Below are 19,965 nucleotides of genomic sequence, written 5' to 3' on the forward strand. Positions count from 1 at the left end.
ATATTTAGTTTAAAGAAATTAACTTGGGAAATTGTGTCACTCTTGTGTTCATTGCATGCAGAATCAGGGTATATGCAACAGTTTGGGCAGCCTGTCACGACTCCCGCCGAAGTCGGTCCCTCTCCTTGTTCGGGCGGCGTACGGCGGTCGACGTCACCGGTCTTCTAGCCATCGCCGCTCCACCTTTCCTTTTCCATTTGTTTTGTCTTGTTTTCCCGCACACCTGGTTTACATCCTCTCATTACTCTACGTGTATATTATCCTCTGTTCCCCCTATGTCTGTGTGTGGTATTGTTTGTTCATTACGTGTGTGACGCTACGGGCTGGTTTTGCGCCGGGTATTATTGTAACCCGCGGTTTTGTTATTTGTACCTATTTGTGTAATTTGTGCGATATCGCTTTTTTCCTTGGGCCGGAGTGTGGTGACGCAGTTGCGTCCGGCTGTTTTCCTCTGTCTAAATAAAGTGTGCCTGTTCACTCATCTCTGCTCTCCTGCACCTGACTTCCTTCGACCAGTTGCGCACACTCTGACACAGCCTGGCTCATTGCAAACTAATTTGCCAGAATTTGACATAATTATGTCATAACATTGATAGTTGTGCAATTTAACAGCAATATTTAGACTTAGGGTTGCCACCCGTTTGATAAAATACGGAACGGTTCCGTATTTCACTTAAAGAATAAACGTTTTGTTTTCGAAATGATAGTTTCCAGATTTGACCATATTAATGACCAAAGGCTCGTATTTCTGTGTTTATTATATTATAATTAAGTCTATGATTTGATATTTGATAGAGCAGTCTGACTGAGCGGTGGTAGGCAGCAGCAGGCTCGTAAGCATTCATTCAAACTTTACTGCGTTTGCCAGCAACTCTTAGCAATGCTTGATTCACAGCGCTGTTTATGACTTCAAGCCTATCAACTCCTGAGATTAGGCTGGCAATACTAAAGTGCCTATTAGAACATCAAATAGTCAAAGGTATATGAAATACAAATGGTATAGAGAGAAATAGTCGACACGTCAAAATTCCTATAATAACTACAACCTTAAACTTCTTAACTGGGAATATGGAAGAACTGGGAATTTTGAACCATCACCTTTCATATGTTCTGAGCAAGGAACTTAAAACTTCTTAGGGCTAGGCGTCCCGTCAGCGGGACACCTGTCAAAAACTTCCGGTGAAATTGGAGGGTGCGCAATTCAAATAAATAATCATAAAAATTATGGATATTAAACATCTAGGTACATACAAGTGTCTTATATAGGTTAAACACTTAAATTCTTGTTAATCTAACTGCATTGTCCGATTTACAATAGGCTTTACAGCGAAAGCATGCCATGCGATTGTTTGAGGACGGCACCCCACATCAAAATATTTTTCAACCAGCACAGGCTTCGTAAAATCACAAATAGCGATTAAATATTCACTTACTTTTGAAAATCTTCCTCTGATTTGCAATCCCAAGGGTCCCAGCTACAACATGCATGGTCATTTTGTTAGATAAAATCCTTCTTTATATCCCAAAAAGTCTGTTAAGTTGGCGCCATCGATTTGAGTTTCCAACTCTGACTCCCTGTACCAAAACTCTAAATTCTTCCTCGTTTGGGAAGAAACAAGCCTGAAACCTTGATTAAAGACTGTTGACATCTAGTGGAAGCCATAGGAATTGCAATCTGGGAGCTGGAATTGCATAGGAATCATATCTTTCCATTGAAAGAGCATGGGCTCTCAAAAATAATAATTCCTGGTTGTTTTTTCTTTGGATTTTCTCCTACCATATCACTTGTGTTATAGTCTCATACATTATTTTAACATTTCTGCAAACTTCAAAGTGTTTTTTATCCATATCCTGGCTTTTGGGCCTGAGTAACAGGCAGTTTACTTTGGGCACATCAGTCAGACAGGAAGTGGAGAAAAATAAACCTTACATTGGCTTTTTACATGGCACATATTGCACTTTTACTTTCTTCTCCAACACTGTGTTTTTGCATTATTTAAACCAAATTGAGCATGTTTCATTATTTATTTGAGACTAAATAGATTTTATTTATGTATTATATTAAGTTAAAATAAAAGTGTTCATTGTTCATTCAGTAGTGTTGTAATTGTCATTATTACAAATGTATATATATATATATATATATATATATTAATCGGCCGATTAATTGGTATCGGCTTTTTTTGGTCCTCCAATAATCGTATCGGCGTTGAAAAATCATAATCATAACCTGTAATTTAAATTACTTTCTTTCATTGATCCCTAATATTCTGAACCGTTCTCTCCATATATTCTAATGTGTCTGTAGAGAAAACTCAAATTAAAGGTACACACAAATTAAAGGGATGGCTTTAGATAAATGTACTGAAAACCCTATTGAATGAAACCTCCACATGGAATTCTGTTAGCCACGCCTGTAAAGCCTGTTACATACCTGCATAAGGTAAGTCTGAATACCAACTACTGAGAAGGTGTGTGTAGGAAAGGCATACATTTCCCTAAGAGCACAGCTCACATAGCAAGAGAACTATTTGGAATGTGCTCTCCCAATATCAACAAAACATGTATGACACACTGGCTGATGAATTTAAGAAAAATTTGGAATACAATTTTTTCTCCACAATATATCAACTTTTGTTAATCAGTTGTTCTCTACACCTTGGTTTTGTAAGTTCAGCTGGTATGATGTGGTATGGAAATGAGCAGAACCTGAGGCAGTTCAAAGTCCAACTTAGACAGATACAATGACACATGCAATTGAATATCTCCTTGTTTGTATTATGATATAATAAAGAGAGTAGTTGTGAGAAAAGCTGTGTTTAATTTGCAATTCAAATAAATTCCAGTATGGTAATAAGCAGATATTAGAGGCAGATACAATATATATGTTAAGTTCACAATTCAAGTCCACTTGTGCTTTATCCTGACGTTGCTCTCTGATCAGAAGCATACATTATCTGATTTGATCATCTGGAGCCTTCATTTACATAATTACAAATCAGGTATAAAATGTAGACTTTTACAAAAGTTGCATATAAAATATACTCAACCCATGCCCTCGCAAGGAAAGCATCCTTCATTTAGGGTCACTTCCAAAACAAGTGCTCGTTTTGGTAAACAAAATGATACAGAAAAGTTAAATAAGGTTGCAGAAACAAAATTGATGAGAACAAGTGAATAATAAAAAAAAAGGCATAACATTTGAGCTAGTGTCATCAACCAATTTGTCATGATGATTGATGGTGTAGTGTCATCAACCAATTTGTCATGATGATTGATGGTGTAGTGTCATCAACCAATTTGTCATGATGATTGATGGTGTAGTGTCATCAACCAATTTGTCATGATGATTGATGGTGTAGTGTCATCAACCAATTTGTCATGATGATTGATGGTGTAGTGTCATCAACCAATTTGTCATGATGATTGATGGTGTAGTGTCATCAACCAATTTGTCATGATGATTGATGGTGTAGTGTCATCAACCAATTTGTCATGATGATTGATGGTGTAGTGTCATCAACCAATTTGTCATGATGATTGATGGTGTAGTGTCATCAACCAATTTGTCATGATGATTGATGGTGTAGTGTCATCAACCAATTTGTCATGATGATTGATGGTGTAGTGTCATCAACCAATTTGTCATGATGATTGATGGTGTAGTGTCATCAACCAATTTGTCATGATGATTGATGGTGTAGTGTCATCAACCAATTTGTCATGATGATTGATGGTGTAGTGTCATCAACCAATTTGTCATGATGATTGATGGTGTAGTGTCATCAACCAATTTGTCATGATGATTGATGGTGTAGTGTCATCAGCCAATTTGTCATGATGATTGATGGTGTAGTGTCATCAACCAATTTGTCATGATGATTGATGGTGTAGTGTCATCAACCAATTTGTCATGATGATTGATGGTGTAGTGTCATCAACCAATTTGTCATGATGATTGATGGTGTAGTGTCATCAGCCAATTTGTCATGATGATTGATGGTGTAGTGTCATCAACCAATTTGTCATGATGATTGATGGTGTAGTGTCATCAACCAATTTGTCATGATGATTGATGGTGTAGTGTCATCAGCCAATTTGTCATGATGATTGATGGTGTAGTGTCATCAGCCAATTTGTCATGATGATTGATGGTGTAGTGTCATCAACCAATTTGTCATGATGATTGATGGTGTAGTGTCATCAACCAATTTGTCATGATGATTGATGGTGTAGTGTCATCAACCAATTTGTCATGATGATTGATGGTGTAGTGTCATCAACCAATTTGTCATGATGATTGATGGTGTAGTGTCATCAACCAATTTGTCATGATGATTGATGGTGTAGTGTCATCAACCAATTTGTCATGATGATTGATGGTGTAGTGTCATCAGCCAATTTGTCATGATGATTGATGGTGTAGTGTCATCAGCCAATTTGTCATGATGATTGATGGTGTAGTGTCATCAACCAATTTGTCATGATGATTGATGGTGTAGTGTCATCAACCAATTTGTCATGATGATTGATGGTGTAGTGTCATCAACCAATTTGTCATGATGATTGATGGTGTAGTGTCATCAACCAATTTGTCATGATGATTGATGGTGTAGTGTCATCAACCAATTTGTCATGATGATTGATGGTGTAGTGTCATCAGCCAATTTGTCATGATGATTGATGGTGTAGTGTCATCAACCAATGTTGATGGTGAAGTGTCATCAACCAATGTTGATGGTGTAGTATCATCAGCCAATGTTGATGGTGTAGTGTCATCAACCAATTTGTCATGATGATTGATGGTGTAGTGTCATCAACCAATCCCCATTAGAAGAAGTTATGATGATGCATATGGGGCAACCCTTATGGTCCAGTATATTGCATAGCTACTACTGTATGTCTGCTAACACAATCATACAGTATATGTCCTACACATTAACATTATAGTTTAGGAGAATAGTAAATGATTGTATAATTTCATTGGGTTTAAATTCTAGATAATTTCAGATACATGAAGTCAATTCAGTTGATGGCCAGTTGATGGCCTATGCTTCTCATGGAGCGATGGGCCTAGTAATTAAGTAACTCAGAAATCTAATAGATAAATACATTTACTCTAATAGTGTTTTTCCCTTTACAGAAGCACTGTATGCTATTGTGTTTGTATTATCTGTACTACTACTACATATGTCCATATACAGTTGATGAAAGCTCAAACACATGTGCTCTACACCCTCCTAACATAAAACACACATCATACGTTTCCATCCATGGTTGCTGGGAAATCTGCACTGACTAGAACATACACAGAATGTGCATATATCTGAATTGGCATGTACCCTATGGCTGACAATTAAAATGCATTACAGCACTCTATAGGAAAAATTACTAAATGATCTTCATGTAATGTAATAGGTCGTCATGTACTGTATATTGGAACCTTAGGCAAGAGATGTTTTGGGTTGAAAATGATGAAAATCAAGACATCCCTGCCCCTCTGCAGAGTACATCAGTCAGCAGCACCTTCACAGTTGGTATCTTTAAGGGAGTTTGCCATGGCAACAGGGGAGCAGGTTTAATCCCCCCTGGTGAGTTATTGTGAAACACAGGCAGTAACTTTCTCTGGAGCTCAGCAGTGGGGCGATACAGGGAGTGACATTAAAAGCTTTGTCCCTGCTGCTCTATAAGGGGCTTACCTAAACCACAGTTGTGAGGAGGTTCCATAACAGTTCACCATCACATAATAGGACCCATCTAAGTTCACACAAGTCAATGTACAAAACTCTCAAGTGACTCTTTGTAATTATTTTTTTCCCATTTAGATGTAAAATAGAAAGTCCAAGATACTGTCTGGTATTCTTGTATGCGCCACAATGAATCTTAAACTAGATTATCTAGACCTTTATCTGGGTCCTGATGAATGTTCTGATTGACACAAACTTTGGTTCAAGATCCATTAAATCTATTGTGTATACAAGACCATCACTGTGCTGGAGTACATGGTGTGCCAACTACCCTGTTTTCAACCCAGTATTTCAATCATGTTAATTATGAACATAAATCGCCATTTCATTCCTCTACCCTTACTTCTCCTCCAATCACACACCGTCATTACAGTACGGTAGTCAGTAACAGGTGTGTAACAGCCAGGTTATTACAGTACTTGTTCCTTTCAGATGCCAGTTGCCACTGACAGTGGATGATACATGATGAATATTAACAAAAACATAAGTGTATGAGGTCCCAGCAAACAGTTTGCAGTGGAAGCACAGACAGACAATCATTTAATTGAATCCTTTGGTGCAGGATATTCCTCCATGGCTACATCAATAGAAAATCAAGGACAGCATACAACCAAGAAAGATGCTTGACATGTCGTGGAATAAATATGATCACAATACAGCAGTTGTACCTCTCCATTGTACACAGTCTGCATAGATTCACTTACACACAAAGACAATACGTCAATAAACATCAGTGTTAACAGAGGGTACATGATGCCCTTCAGAAACAACAGCTCTGCTGGCTATACTACAGAGACCTGGTGACCGTCTGGATGTGATGTGTGTCAATCAATAGCGTGGTTCCAGTGTTCAACAAACAATCATTCTGAACTGTCACAGAGGCACTTACATTAAACAGAAGACTATGACAGACAGTTAACTGTTACGCACTGCATTACTGATCTCAGCTGTTGGCAAAGCCTCCCCTAACAACCTGTCTTATAGTAACACCGTGACTATTCCTCTGCTCTAGCAGTGGTGGCCAGACTGCTCAGCTCACACTAACATGCTAACCCTGGCAGTAGCATTGGCACAAACTCTAAATAAGGAGACACACACGCCAGATAACTCTACTGCTGTGGCAGCAGCCAGTTAGCCTAGCGGTGCGGAGGAAGTCAGAAGCAGGACTCGGGGACGGGTCTCTGCTGCCTGCCCAGGGAGGTGGTGCTGTAGCGTGCCCGCTGCAGTGTGGCATAGCTGGGCTTGTCTGTGGCCAGGCTGCTGCGGAGGGCCGGGGGAGCTACCTGCCCGTTCCTCTGCAGAGAGGCACACCTGCGCAGGGTCAAGTCCAGTTTAGTCTGGATGTTACTGGAGCTGTGGGCACGCTTGATGTCCGCAGCAGAGCTGTTACTCTCTGTCCTCCCGTTGACAAGCTGCCCTTTGCTGTGACGGCAGTCACCTCTAGGGGCGCCGTTGGCCCTCTTTTCCTCCAGCGCTACGCCGTTCAGGGTCCCATTGGAGAGGGAGAGTTTAGACGAACTACCGTTTGCCACCTTGCTGGCTCGTCCGTGGCCATTGGCCCGGACCTCCTCCCCCTTGCTAGGTGTACTCTGAGCGTCTTTCTTCAGGAAGCCTGATTTGAAAAAGGACAAGAGGCTGTCGTGGCTCCTTACCTCCTGACCCCTCATCCCCTTCCTCTCCTCAGGCTGTAGACCAGCCTGCAGCACCCCTACCCTGGAGGTCAGCCCTGCTTGGGCCTTGGGCCTCTTCAGTGTGGAGTCCCTACTTGGGGGGGCACTGTGACTGATGTGGACCCCATCAGTGGAGCCTCTATGGGGGTGAGGGTCCAGGATCCTGCCCTGGTCCTGCCTGAACCTCTTAGAGGACCTCCGGCCCAGTGAGCTGTCATCCCTGGCTTTAGTGATAATACTGAGCCCCAGGCTTGAGCTCCTCTCTACGGCAGGCCTGCTCTGGCCCTCTGGTACTCTTGGGGAGTTGCAGGCCTCAGAGTTGGTCCTGTCCATGCAACTCAGGCTGCTCCCACTGGGGGAGCTGCCCAGGTCCCTGTGCCCGCCCTGGGGCGGGGTGGCCACTAGGGTGATGATGGGGTCCTTGGTGCACCGTGGCCTGCGCCCTGACTCCAGGTACTCCACCAGCTCCCCTCGCCTGGGGGCGGAGGGTTTGGGGCGGTCCTTGGAACCAAAGGACCAGCGCAGGGGCAGCACTTTGCTCAGGGTGTCCTTGGTCTTAGTGGGTGACCTCATGCTCACGCTCCTGCCCTGAGTGCCTCGGACAAATGGCTTATTCTCAAACCCATCTGGACCCAGAAGAAAAACAAACACAGTTAGGACTTTTCCTCATATTCCTCCTCTTTTATAATGGTTCATTGATCTACATAATCATCTGCTTTTTAATGATGTAATTATCTCAAAGAGATAATCCTCTTTGAGTAACAACCAGAACTTCAGACCAATCAGACACAGCGAGCCATAGTGTTTTAATTTATTTAAATGGTGTCCCAATGGGCTACTCACCTGTCTCTGTTTTGAGAGGCTCGTCCTCGAACACAGGGAGCTCTGGGGATTCGGGGGTTGGTGTGGGGCCAGGAGGGCCAGACGTGGACCCCCCAGAGAACAGGCTGCCCCTCTTACAGTCCCGCGTCAGACGGATCAGCCAGTGGTCTGACGTGGAGGAGCTGGTGGAGCCTGCAGAAATAGAAGAACACTGTTATACAGAGCAAAGTGCCTTCTACTGGACTCAACACAGCTAATACATACAAACCTGTCTCTTTTTCCTAGTAGACAGTAGGCGAAACATTTTGGAAGAGTTTGTGCATATATTATGACAACATTTTGTTAGTTGTTGTTAGTTTGGTAGCCGAAGTCTACGCCCCTTCGTCGGTGATTGGTCAACAGTAGGGATTCTTCAATAAACTTTTCATTGTGAAATAGTGCACCAAAGATCTTAGTTAGATGTAAAAATGCACAACTAAGATCTCCTCGGCAAAAACATCAAAATGAATGACAGATTTCTTGAGTTATCTTACATTAATTCTGACTATTTTGAGGAAGTGTATATTGTCTACGGCGTCTCAAGAGGGACAAACAGTACTATTGCCGCTTTTTTCTCGTTTTTCAAGCGAAAGTCTTTTAAGGGAGTATGCAATGCACAGACGTTCACTTTGCCTATCCGAGTTCTGCTAGGAGCAAACCAAACCTAGTATGCAGACGCCTTTACTGTACCTCAATCCTATGATGGACAAGGTTATTACACACTGCCAATCATATACTCTTTTGATTTCAACATTAATGCTTTAAATTCGAAAAAATGTCTGCATACTGTCATTGAAGTGCCATTCATTATTGGGTGATGAAAGCCATCATTTCACCAATAATGGATTTCAGAAGCCTTATTTCCATTACATGGACTTACTTTCAACTGAAGACCTCTAAAGGTCAGTATTCTTCCAGAACCAATTGGTATATATCATCTATTGAAATGACACAATAGAACTGCAGGACATATTGCAGACTGTGGCTTAATTAAAGGACTTGTCAACACGGCTCACCTCTGAGAGAGGAGCTGGCTGACCATGGAGGGATGGTGTTGCGTCTCTGGTAGAAGAGGATGTAGGCTCCCCGTGTGCACACCTCCCCCTCTGTGACTGGCTCTGCACTGCTGTCATCATACCCATACCACTGGGCGTCCAATGAGTTCCTGCAGAACGCTGCAGAGACACAGACACCTGTTCAGACATGCACAACAGTGTGTACTTCCATACATACTGAACATACTGATATTTCATAGAGCATTTACAGGATGCGAATATGACAGCCAGACAGTCCCTCCATACAAACCTGTGTAATGTCCCCCGTGCATGCCTCCGTGGTGGTTACACACGGCATAGAGGTCATATAGGAAGTCTGGAGGGGCCACGTCGGGTGGGCAGGGCTGTTTCCAGGCCGGGTGCAGGGGGCCAGGGAGCAGAGGACCGTGGGGGGGCAGAGGACCGTGGGGGGGCAGCCGAGTGCTCTGACTCCTCTTCACCACATGGGGCGCCATATCTAGGCCGTCCAGGGGGAAGCGCACCAGCGTGGCCAGCTTGTTGCGGCGCTCGCCCACCTGCCGGAAGCGCTTGAGGTGGAGGATGAGGATGTCAGGCAGCGTCCACAGGCTCATCTTCACCATGCCTTGCTGCAGCTGCTTACAGTGGGGACATTTCCATGCATCGTCTGGGGCCAGCTGGGAGAGAGAGAGAGAGAGAGAGAGAGAGAGAGAGAGAGAGAGAGAGAGAGAGAGAGAGACACAGAGAGAGAGAGACACAGAGAGAGAGAGACAGAGAGAGAGTATTCATCCATGTAAAAGAAATATGAAATCTTGTCCCTCAATCAACCCACTGAAATCATTTCATAACACTCTCTAAAGGTGCTACATTGGATTGTTTTACATTTTTGTATTTTAATTTCAGAAAATGTTCATAATATATCTGCCGCTAATTGTGGAATGATAATGTTTCACAGTATTACTTACCCGCCAATGTTGTGATTGGCTGTGTGCTTTTCCTATTGATTTCTCCCGCCGGAGCGGCAGCTGTTCTGACTTTGTGGCTGTGTTATTTAGTGAAAATCGCTCATTCCTGGTTGCAAAAATTCTACATTGTTCGCTCAATTTCAGTTTATGTGAGAAAGCAAGCACTGAATAGTGCAGGGAATCATTGTACCATCTAAATTGCTGTGAAATATACTTTCAATAACCAAAAAGATTGTTTTTCCAGCAGTTTGTAGCTGGTGGACAATGTTTTAGACATGAAACATCTTCTGATACAGGTCGCGGTGGTCTTCAGTGATAGCTCTGTGCATGAGACCGTGTCTGTTTCATCAGAACAGTATGTGAAGCCTAATTTATCAGTCACTTTCACAACCTGTTGCTGGGGCGACTGACTCTGGCACTCAAATCCCTCTGATTAGTGTGCATGAAGAAGACCTTCATGTTCAGTCGAGGATACTAATCTGGTCACGAACGGAGCTAAAGAAAGCTTATTCATTTGCCTCATGAATGGCAATGGGAAATGATTCACTCCTATCAGAAGCAGACATAGGACTCAAACAATGCTCAGGAAGAAACTAAGAGAAGGCTCTTGAGGAGGACATGTTCTGGACATCTATTGCACATGTCAGGCTTTGAAATTCCTGTACACCTCTATTACCTAACTAACATGGTCCAAGCACACCAAGACAGTCGTGAAGAGGGCACGACAAAACCTATTCCCCCTCAGGAGAAAGATTTGGCATGGGTCATCAGATCCTCAAAAGGTTCTACAGCTGCACCATCGAGAGCATCCTGACGGGTTGCATCACTGCATGGTATATCAACTGCTCGGCCTCCGACCGCAAGGCACTACAGAGGGTAGTGCGTACGGCCCAGTACATCACCGGGGCCAAGCTTCCTGCGATCCAGGACGTCTATACCAGGCGGTGTCAGAGGAAGGCCCTAAAAAGCCACCCTAGTCATAGACTGTTCTCTCTGCTACCGCACAGCAAGCGGTACCGGAACTCCAAGTCTAGGTCCAAGAGGCTTCTAAACAGCTTCTACCCCCAAGCCATAAGACTCCTGAACATCTAATCAAATGTCTACCCAGACTATTTGCATTGCCCCCCCCCTTTACACTGCTGCTATTCTCTGTTATTATCTATGCATAGTCATTTCAATAACTCTACCTACATGTACATATTACCTCAATTAACCGGTGCCCCCGCACATCGACTCTGTACCTGTCACGCCCTGATCTGTTTCACCTGTCCTTGTGCTTGTCTCCACCCCCTCCAGGTGTCGCCCATCTTCCCCATTTATCCTCTGGGTATTTATACCGGTGTTTTCTGTCTGTCTGTGCCAGTTGGGCTTGTTTGTCAAGCTTACCAGCGTTTGTTCCTGTCAGCTCCTGTCTTTTCCCAGCCTCTCTTTTTCTCGTCCTCCTGGTTTTTGACCCTTGCCTGTCCTGACCCTGTACCCGCCCGCCTGACCACTCTGCCTGTCCCTGAGCCTGCCTGCCGTCCAGTACCTTTGCTCCACCTCTGGATTACTAAATTCTGCCTGTCCCTGACTCTGAGCCTCCCTGCCGTCCTGTACCTTTGCTCCACCTCTGGATTACTAAATTCTGCCTGTCCCTGACCCTGAGCCTGCCTGCCGTCCTGTACCTTTGCTCCTACTCTCTATTATCGACCCTTGCCTGCCTTGACCTGTCGTTTGCCTGCCCCTTCACACAGTCTGCACTTACTTGGGTCTTACCTTGATATCTGATAGTACCGGTACCCCCTGTATATAGCCTTGCTATTGTTATTTTACTGCTGCTCTTTAACTTTTTGTTACTATTATTTCTTACTTTTTAAAGGTATTTTTCTTAAAACTGCATGGTTGGTTAAGGGCTTGTAAGTAAGCATTTCACTGTTGTATTCGGCGCATGTGACAAATAACATTTGATCTGATTTGGATATTCAGAACGTTCCCTGAAACAACCTCTTCATATGAAGAGATGGGGCATGACTGTAAACAATATATTGTGGTATAGTATAACTGGGAGCAGGAAGATCAATCAAGCATTTGAAGGGAAAGAAGTATTCTGATTCATAAGTAGTTTAGAAACCAATCTGGGTGTAGGTACAGTTAAGCGAGAGCATACAGTTCCCAGCAGAAACACAGTCCATTCACAGCTCTAATAGAATACCAACACTCCACTGACGGGAAAATAAAAGCCCAATTGGCAAGATTAATTCCACCTCAGGTCATCTTGATTGATTTGACTGAAGGCAGATTTTGTTCTTGGCATCATGCCACAGCGTTCACATCCTTTGATGTTATTGTTGACGTTGCATCTTATAACACTGGGGGTCTGTAAGAAGCATTATGGATTCCATAATGATGTCCATAAAGGGATTGTTCACCCAAATAACAAATGTGCATCTTATTTTTAAGGTAGCGTACGATTAATGAATTAGCAATTTGGATGAATTTCCCTTAAAGGACTGTTTCAAACTAGAGGAAGTCTCCCCTATAAACAAAAATACAGTATATAATGAAAATCACAGGTAGGAAGGATTTCCTTACTCCTTGTCAGTCATTCAGTCAGTGGGTTCGGTACATAAGGTTCTATGACACATGTCAAACTCATTCCACGGAGGGCGGAGAGTCTGCGGGTTTACGCTCCTCCCTTGGACTTGATTGATGAATTAAGGTCACTAATTAGGAAGGGACTCAACTCACTTGGTTATCTAGGGCTTAATTGAAAGGAAAAAACATTACATTACATTACATTTAAGTCATTTAGCAGACGCTCTTATCCAGAGCGACTTACAAAATGGTGCATTCACCTTATGATATCCAGTGGAACAACCACTTTACAATAGTGCATCTAAATCTTTTAAGGGGGGGGGGTTAGAAGGATTACTTTATCCTATCCCAGGTATTCCTTAAAGAGGTGGGGTTTCAGGTGTCTCCGGAAGGTGGTGATTGACTCCGCTGTCCTGGCGTCGTGAGGGAGCTTGTTCCACCATTGGGGTGCCAGAGCAGCGAACAGTTTTGACTGGGCTGAGCGGGAACTGTGCTTCCTCAGAGGTAGGGGGGCCAGCAGGCCAGTGGTGGATGAACGCAGTGCCCTTGTTTGGGTGTAGGGCCTGATCAGAGCCTGAAGGTATGGAGGTGCCGTTCCCTTCACAGCTCCGTAGGCAATCACCATGGTCTTGTAGCGGATGCGAGCTTCAACTGGAAGCCAGTGGAGAGAGCGGAGGAGCGGGGTGACGTGAGAGAATTTGGGAAGGTTGAACACCAGACGGGCTGCGGCATTCTGGATGAGTTGTAGGGGTTTAATGGCACAGGCAGGGAGCCCAGCCAACAGCGAGTTGCAGTAATCCAGACGGGAGATGACAAGTGCCTGGATTAGGACCTGCGCCGCTTCCTGTGTGAGGCAGGGTCGTACTCTGCGAATGTTGTAGAGCATGAACCTACAGGATCGGGTCACCGCCTTGAACAAAAACCAGCAGACACAAGGCCCACCGTGGAATGAGTTTGACACCCTTGTAATCTATAGTGAGACAACAGATTGTACTCAGCAGTGGTTGTTGCCTGCCTGTAGGAGGAGATAATGTACCTGTTCCTCTTTAGTGTAGAGCTGAAAGCACTCGTCCAGGGTACAACTGTGCTGCTGGACGTGCTGCTGATGCTGGCCTCTCACACTCTCAGCATCCTTCACCACCTCCTCCTGGATGTTCCCAAACAGGCTGCAGGAGACCGACCACACAGACAGACAGACAGACAGACAGACAGACAGACAGACAGACAGACGACAGACAGACAGACAGACAGACAGACAGACAGACAGACAGACAGACAGACAGACAGACAGACAGACAGACAGACAGACAGTTGGGAACATGCACACAGAGAGAGAAAGAGGCTGCCAGCCATTAATAAAATAAGGTATGTGCAGCAGCATACATACTGTTTTATGATTACAGTTGGTCTACAATAATTCAGGGCTAGAAAGTTATAGACTGTCACTGAGATTGACTGACCAGTCTTTGATTCTGTGTTCCCACTCGATGATGAGCTTCACATGGGGCGGTCCTCCTGAGCCACAGAGATTAAGAGCTCTGGGAACAAAAGGGTCAAAGGTCATCAAATTAGCAAGGTAAAACTTCAGCATAATCCCCTTTGCACACTGTCCACCTATTATTCAGGTGGTATGTACATTTTGTTATGCTGCTATTCCATTGAGTCTTACCCTCCTCACCAGTGGGCCACCAATGTTTTATGTTAATGTACGCCAGCGTTTCCAAAACTAGGGGTCGCAACCCCATGTGGGGTCCTCAGATTTGAAAATGGGGTCACAAGAGAAACTCTGGAAAAAAATCATGCTTGGTTCATAGAACTGGGGTTATGTCAGTAACCTCTGGTAGCCGCTAGATGTGGTTGTAATAAGTAATAAATGTAACTGACAATTAACCTGTAAGTCAATGTCGTTGTTTTTTTTTTAAATTGTTTACGTGTGAAATGATAAGACAAGCGGAACTACGTGGCTAATAACTGTTGTAACGGGGATCATTATCGTAGCAACACACCTTTGGAGTGAAGGCAATCCTGCGCTGTGTTAGCTAAGTTTTCATGTCTTCGGGTGTAGTTCGTAAAGGTTGAAGTGTGTATGTTAGGATGGTAACGTTATAATAATTAAGGATGACGCGTGAATTCATGCCAGGAATATTAAGTGTGAAGTTCTGATTTCCTCCCTTCTGTAATAAGCAGCCAATGAGGTATTTTTCCTTTATTCAAGTGTTTAATCTGATACTGTTATAGCTCCAGCTAAACTGTTTATGTATGTAAGCACTTCAGAGTTATACCAAGCTAATAAGTCACTCGTAAGACAAGAAGGTTGTAAGAGTGTGCTGAACTGTATTTTCATTTACTTTATAGTTCTCACGGAAGGTGATCATTCTGACTAAAACTGCAGAATAAAGCCGGCAGTTAAAATCAAGGAACGGTTGTGCTCGTGGTTACTGGAGGGAGCTACAATAAATAACAGACAGGTTTCTGTTTTCTTCCTACAAATGTGGCTCTATCCTTTAAACAGTTTAAGATACAAATTATTATGACCCCATCACTGAAAGATAAGACTCTCAGGAACACATGTGTGTCTGTTTCCCTCTACAATGCCCACAAGCCTTATTAGAACAGAGTGGACAAGATCATCCACTAAATCAGGGAAAAAGATCATCAATGACTGTTATTTTCTGTACAGAAGATCATAGAAAAGTATTACTGTCAAAAATATTATCAGATTGATTTGTAATAGATTGTCATAGCCCCAATTAAAAAACTAAATATTGGCCGTTTGATTCCATCACTTTATTTTACATGGTGGGGTCACAAAAAGTGTTAATATCAAAATAGGGTTGCGGGCCAAACCAGTTTGGGGACCTCTGATGTAAACTCTAGCGTTGTTGTGTTTCCATTAGGAGTGTGGCACTAAAGACTTATTTGCGAACAGAATCATCAAGCTCTGCATCATTCAAGAATACTGTAGTTTTGCGAGAAGGTGTTAAAGTTCAGAATTAGCCAGCATGTAAATGCCAGCTGAAAAGTACCCAGGGCTTTGCCATGGCTCCAAGTCAGAGCAGAGCCATGGCCTCGTGAGACATAGGTGCCAGCCCACGTAGATGGAAACAGAAAAGTCTGAGCCTTTTGGGTGAAACACCAGGGTAAATCCTCATTGGAAATGTGGCATAGAGACCTTTTCAGAGAGGGCCTTTGTGCAGCAGCATGTATTTATAGACTCTGTACAGCCACTAGGTGTCAGCATGACCTTAGAATGAAAGATCCACCACATGCTGGGATTCCAAAAAAGTAGCAGATCATGGATTTCTAGATAGTGCTTTCAGAAGTGCGTTTTCAGAGGCTGAATATACAAAATATCCACAAACTATTTACACAACAACATATATTTAAAGCACAATCGATGGTAAGAAAGTCGTTGAAGAAAAAAGGAATGACCGCAACTCTGGTATACTCCCATGGTAATTTAATCAGACGCACAATAAAGACGACCTTTTGATCCGAGTTGGATCTTCATCAGGTCAAGAAAGTAGTTAAACATTAGCTTTTCATTCAGAGTCTGTGTTAACATTACTGTAGGCCCCTTGAAACCCGGACAGCATTGGATATCATCATGTTGGGGGTCCTTTCCCTTTCCTTTCCTAAAGCATGTTATGAATCAGATTGATTTTATGTAAAAGTCAAGTTTTATGTGCTTTACCAAACCCTAACAGCTAAAGCAATGCATGAGGCTATTCTTGGTGTGACAGAGCCCCACCAGAAACCCAGCTCCACTAATTGGGTCAGTTATAAATAGGATTTAAATGGTAGGTGGGATTTTAAACAATTTGTGACAGATTAATTGGGGATTTTCCTTAATGCTAGTTATTCATGAGCAGTAGAAGAGGTGGAATGGGGACAATACAGAGAAACAATTTATTTTTCAGTCTCTACTACAATGAAGCGTGTTTTCTTGACTCAAATCGTCTGTGACAGTTGTGCTTTTATAATGGCCTCGAGAGATCCATCCAGTCTCAAAAGGACTCAATTATACAGTATTTGAATTCAGAAATATCTCTCAGAGCAGCTGGCAAGATTGTCTACAGTTTTCTTGGCAGAGAGTAGAATAGTAAGTTCACTATCACAATGTCTATGACTGTATAAATAGTGTGCTCTGGGGGTCCTTCAGGTAAACTACATTATATTCTGGGCTGAGAGTCAATCAAAGCCAGCTGAACTCTTCAAGCGAACACTTCAAACAGAATTTCATTACACAGTGATCTTCATGGCTATGGGGTGCCTCTCAGTATGAGCCCTGGAGATTTCAGATCTGTAGAGACAGTACATGTATCTCTCCACAGGCTATAGCTGCTTTTATTTACCACCATCACAGCTACTATTATGACTCTACACAGCCGAGCCCATGATGAAGGCTGGCTATGGACACCCACAAAATAGCAACAGGATAAATGCATCTATACTGGTCAAAGGACCGAAGTGGGGTAGCAGACAAACTATATGCTGGAAGAATAATTTTCCTTCCTATCACTTTATTTTCCAAAGTAAGGGAAAGCTATTGATTGAAATGCTAAATGCTTTTACTGATGGTGTTGTTGAAGGTTAAAAAAAAGAATCACATAAACCTTTGAGGGGCACTGGTGCAGCAATTTAGTAGTATTACTGAAATATCAATACATTAATGGGTCTTGTAGCACCATCATCAAATAGAAGTGTTCTGAATACTGTGCACACATGCACTTCAAATGCACCACGCCCCCCAGCAACCATTCAAATGGATGAATGGACATTTCTAAGCAACTGGAGGAATTCTGCCTTAATAAAGCGTCCTTTAAAATGGCAATTAGCTTCCACAGAATGTAAACCATTAGACAGCCTCTCCTGAAAAGGAACCTTACAAAATGGCTGCATATTTCACTACTGTAAGAAACAGACATTACATAATCCACAACACCGTATGGGCTGCATCTCAGTAAAGAACTACCATTACTAAATATAGAGGGAAGAAACTGTGGTTTTGACACGTTACTCTTGAAATGCTTGGAAGACTTGTTTGAACACCTCTACCGCTTCACTTTAGTTTGATGAACCGCCTGTTCGCGGCCTTACCTTCTCATCTCACTACCTAACTGTCTGACCTGCAGACGCTTAGCTAGCTACAGGATGTGGCCTGCAGAGGCTGTCTGTCTCACCTGTTCACTGCTGGGTGGTAGAGCGGCCGTCCATCCTGGGGGGAGAGGTAGCTGTAGGACGCTGATCCTGCCACCACACGGATCTTAAACAGCACTCTGGCATTCTGCAAGATGAACACAGGTGAAAAATGATGATTATTGAATGAATCAATATTGGCATTGCCACTGGAGTTAGGAGCTGGGACTAGAGTAATGTACAACTATGAGTGTACAGTATAATTAGGGCTCCCACTGGTCTTGGTGGACTTGCATATGGTGATGGATAGCACAGTTCTTTGAATCCTAATTTGATGAATGCAATACCCTCTAAAATCCTGTCTGCACAGGACAGATCAAGGTTTGTAGTCAGTAAAAAGTGCCCTATCATCTGATGTGGAGGTTGAATAATGATTTGTAAAGGCAACATCCCCCAGCAATAACATCCTTCGAATTGGCACTGTTTGTTACGGTCATAACCGCACGGCAAGTCTAGGTCCAAAAGGCTTCTTAACAGCTTCTACCCCAAGCCATAAGACTCCTGAACAGCTGATCAAATGGCTACCCAGACTACTTGCTTTGTCCCTCCCCCTCTTTTACGCTGCTGCTACTCTCTGTTTATTATCTATGCATAGTCACTTTACCTCTACCTACATGTACATATTACCTCAATTACCTTGACTAACCTGTGCCCCAGCTCATTGACTCTGTACTGGTGTGACAGTGTAGGTTCCGTCCCTCTCTTCGCCCCAACCCGGGCTCGAACCAGGGACCCTTGCACACATCCCCAACTGACACCCACCGAAGCATCGTTACCCATCGCGCCACAAAAGCCGCGGCCCTTGCAACGCAAGGGGAAACCCTACTTCAAGTCTCAGAGCGAGTGACGTCACTGATTGAAATGCTATTAGCGCGCACCACCGCTAACTAACTAGCCATTTCACATCGGTTACACTGGTACCCCCTGTATATAGCCTTGCTACTGTTATTTTACTGCTGCTCTATTTTTTACTTATCGATTCTTTACTTAACACTTATTTTTCTTAAAACTGCATTGTTGGTTACGGTCTTGTAAATAGGCATTACACCTGTTGTATTCGGCACATGTGACAAATAACATTTGATTTGATTTAATTGGCTTGAGAAAACACAAAAAGAGATTACTATAAGGTTGTATGGCTTAGACAGAAAAATAGAGAAAATAACCAACTTCTAATGGGTCCATTTGAAATACTGCCACCAGAGGGAAGATGAGCAGCCAAGCATTCAAATAAATACAATGGAGAGTTAATAGTTCCAAAGCACATTTTTCCTGGCCTAAGCCTCTGAATCTTTTTGATAGGCTTGGGGCCCTGCACCAAACTTGGAGGACGCTACGAAAGGGTGGGTCTTTCCAAATGAATCATCATTAAGATTTGTGTTAGTTTTCGCCTCATCTCTGCGAGATATACAGGAGAGACTGTTTACTGAGAACTGTTCTAGTTTGGGAGGTACTACCAGGAACACAATCAATAAAAAAAATATATATTTTGCCTGGTTCCAAAGTTTCACAGGTTCATTATGATGTGAAACACCCAATAATCCCAAAGATAATCACCCTCCTTATGCTTGTTTTGATAGCATCTGAAAAACGAGAAAAGATGTGTTTATATTACTCAGAGACCTGCTGGGATTGGATGTTCTGGAGTGCTTTGCAGAAAATGAAATTGATTTCCTCTCCTTCAAATGAATTCCTGTGAGTTGCTGGCCGGATTCCAGGATAAACAATAACACTGATTCTTGTGAAGAGGAGAGAACCAAAAATAGGTGGTGAAGGCATTATGTAAGTAGGAGAACACTGAACCGACTCGTCCTGCAAAGTATTGAAACACTACAGTCCTGAAAATACTGTAAATATTGCAAAGATGTGCAAGGTATTGCCTATTTCTACGATGGCTGTTGCTGCGAGTGTGAAAATGTTGACTTTCCATGTCAGA

The 19,965-nt window shown here is 43.0% G+C and overlaps 1 protein-coding gene across 1 annotated transcript in view; it reads right to left on the reverse strand.

Annotated features, from left to right (window-relative positions):
* Positions 1 to 2,801: 2,801 nt before the first annotated feature.
* The window catches only part of LOC106607063 (ubiquitin carboxyl-terminal hydrolase 43), an 87,298-nt gene continuing 70,134 nt past the window's right edge, over positions 2,802 to 19,965 (reverse strand). Inside the window, exons 9-15 of the mRNA XM_045720322.2 lie at positions 18,014 to 18,117; positions 14,291 to 14,368; positions 13,867 to 13,996; positions 9,584 to 9,968; positions 9,295 to 9,453; positions 8,261 to 8,431; positions 2,802 to 8,043 (exon numbers count right to left, since the gene is read on the reverse strand). Of these exons, the coding sequence (XP_045576278.1) occupies positions 6,902 to 8,043; positions 8,261 to 8,431; positions 9,295 to 9,453; positions 9,584 to 9,968; positions 13,867 to 13,996; positions 14,291 to 14,368; positions 18,014 to 18,117 (2,169 nt within the window). The 3' untranslated portion in view covers positions 2,802 to 6,901. The remainder of the gene's footprint in view (positions 8,044 to 8,260; positions 8,432 to 9,294; positions 9,454 to 9,583; positions 9,969 to 13,866; positions 13,997 to 14,290; positions 14,369 to 18,013; positions 18,118 to 19,965) is intronic.

The sequence above is a fragment of the Salmo salar genome, chromosome 06 (assembly GCF_965601325.2).
Source record: "Salmo salar chromosome 06, fSalSal1, whole genome shotgun sequence".
Lineage (NCBI taxonomy): Eukaryota > Metazoa > Chordata > Actinopteri > Salmoniformes > Salmonidae > Salmo > Salmo salar.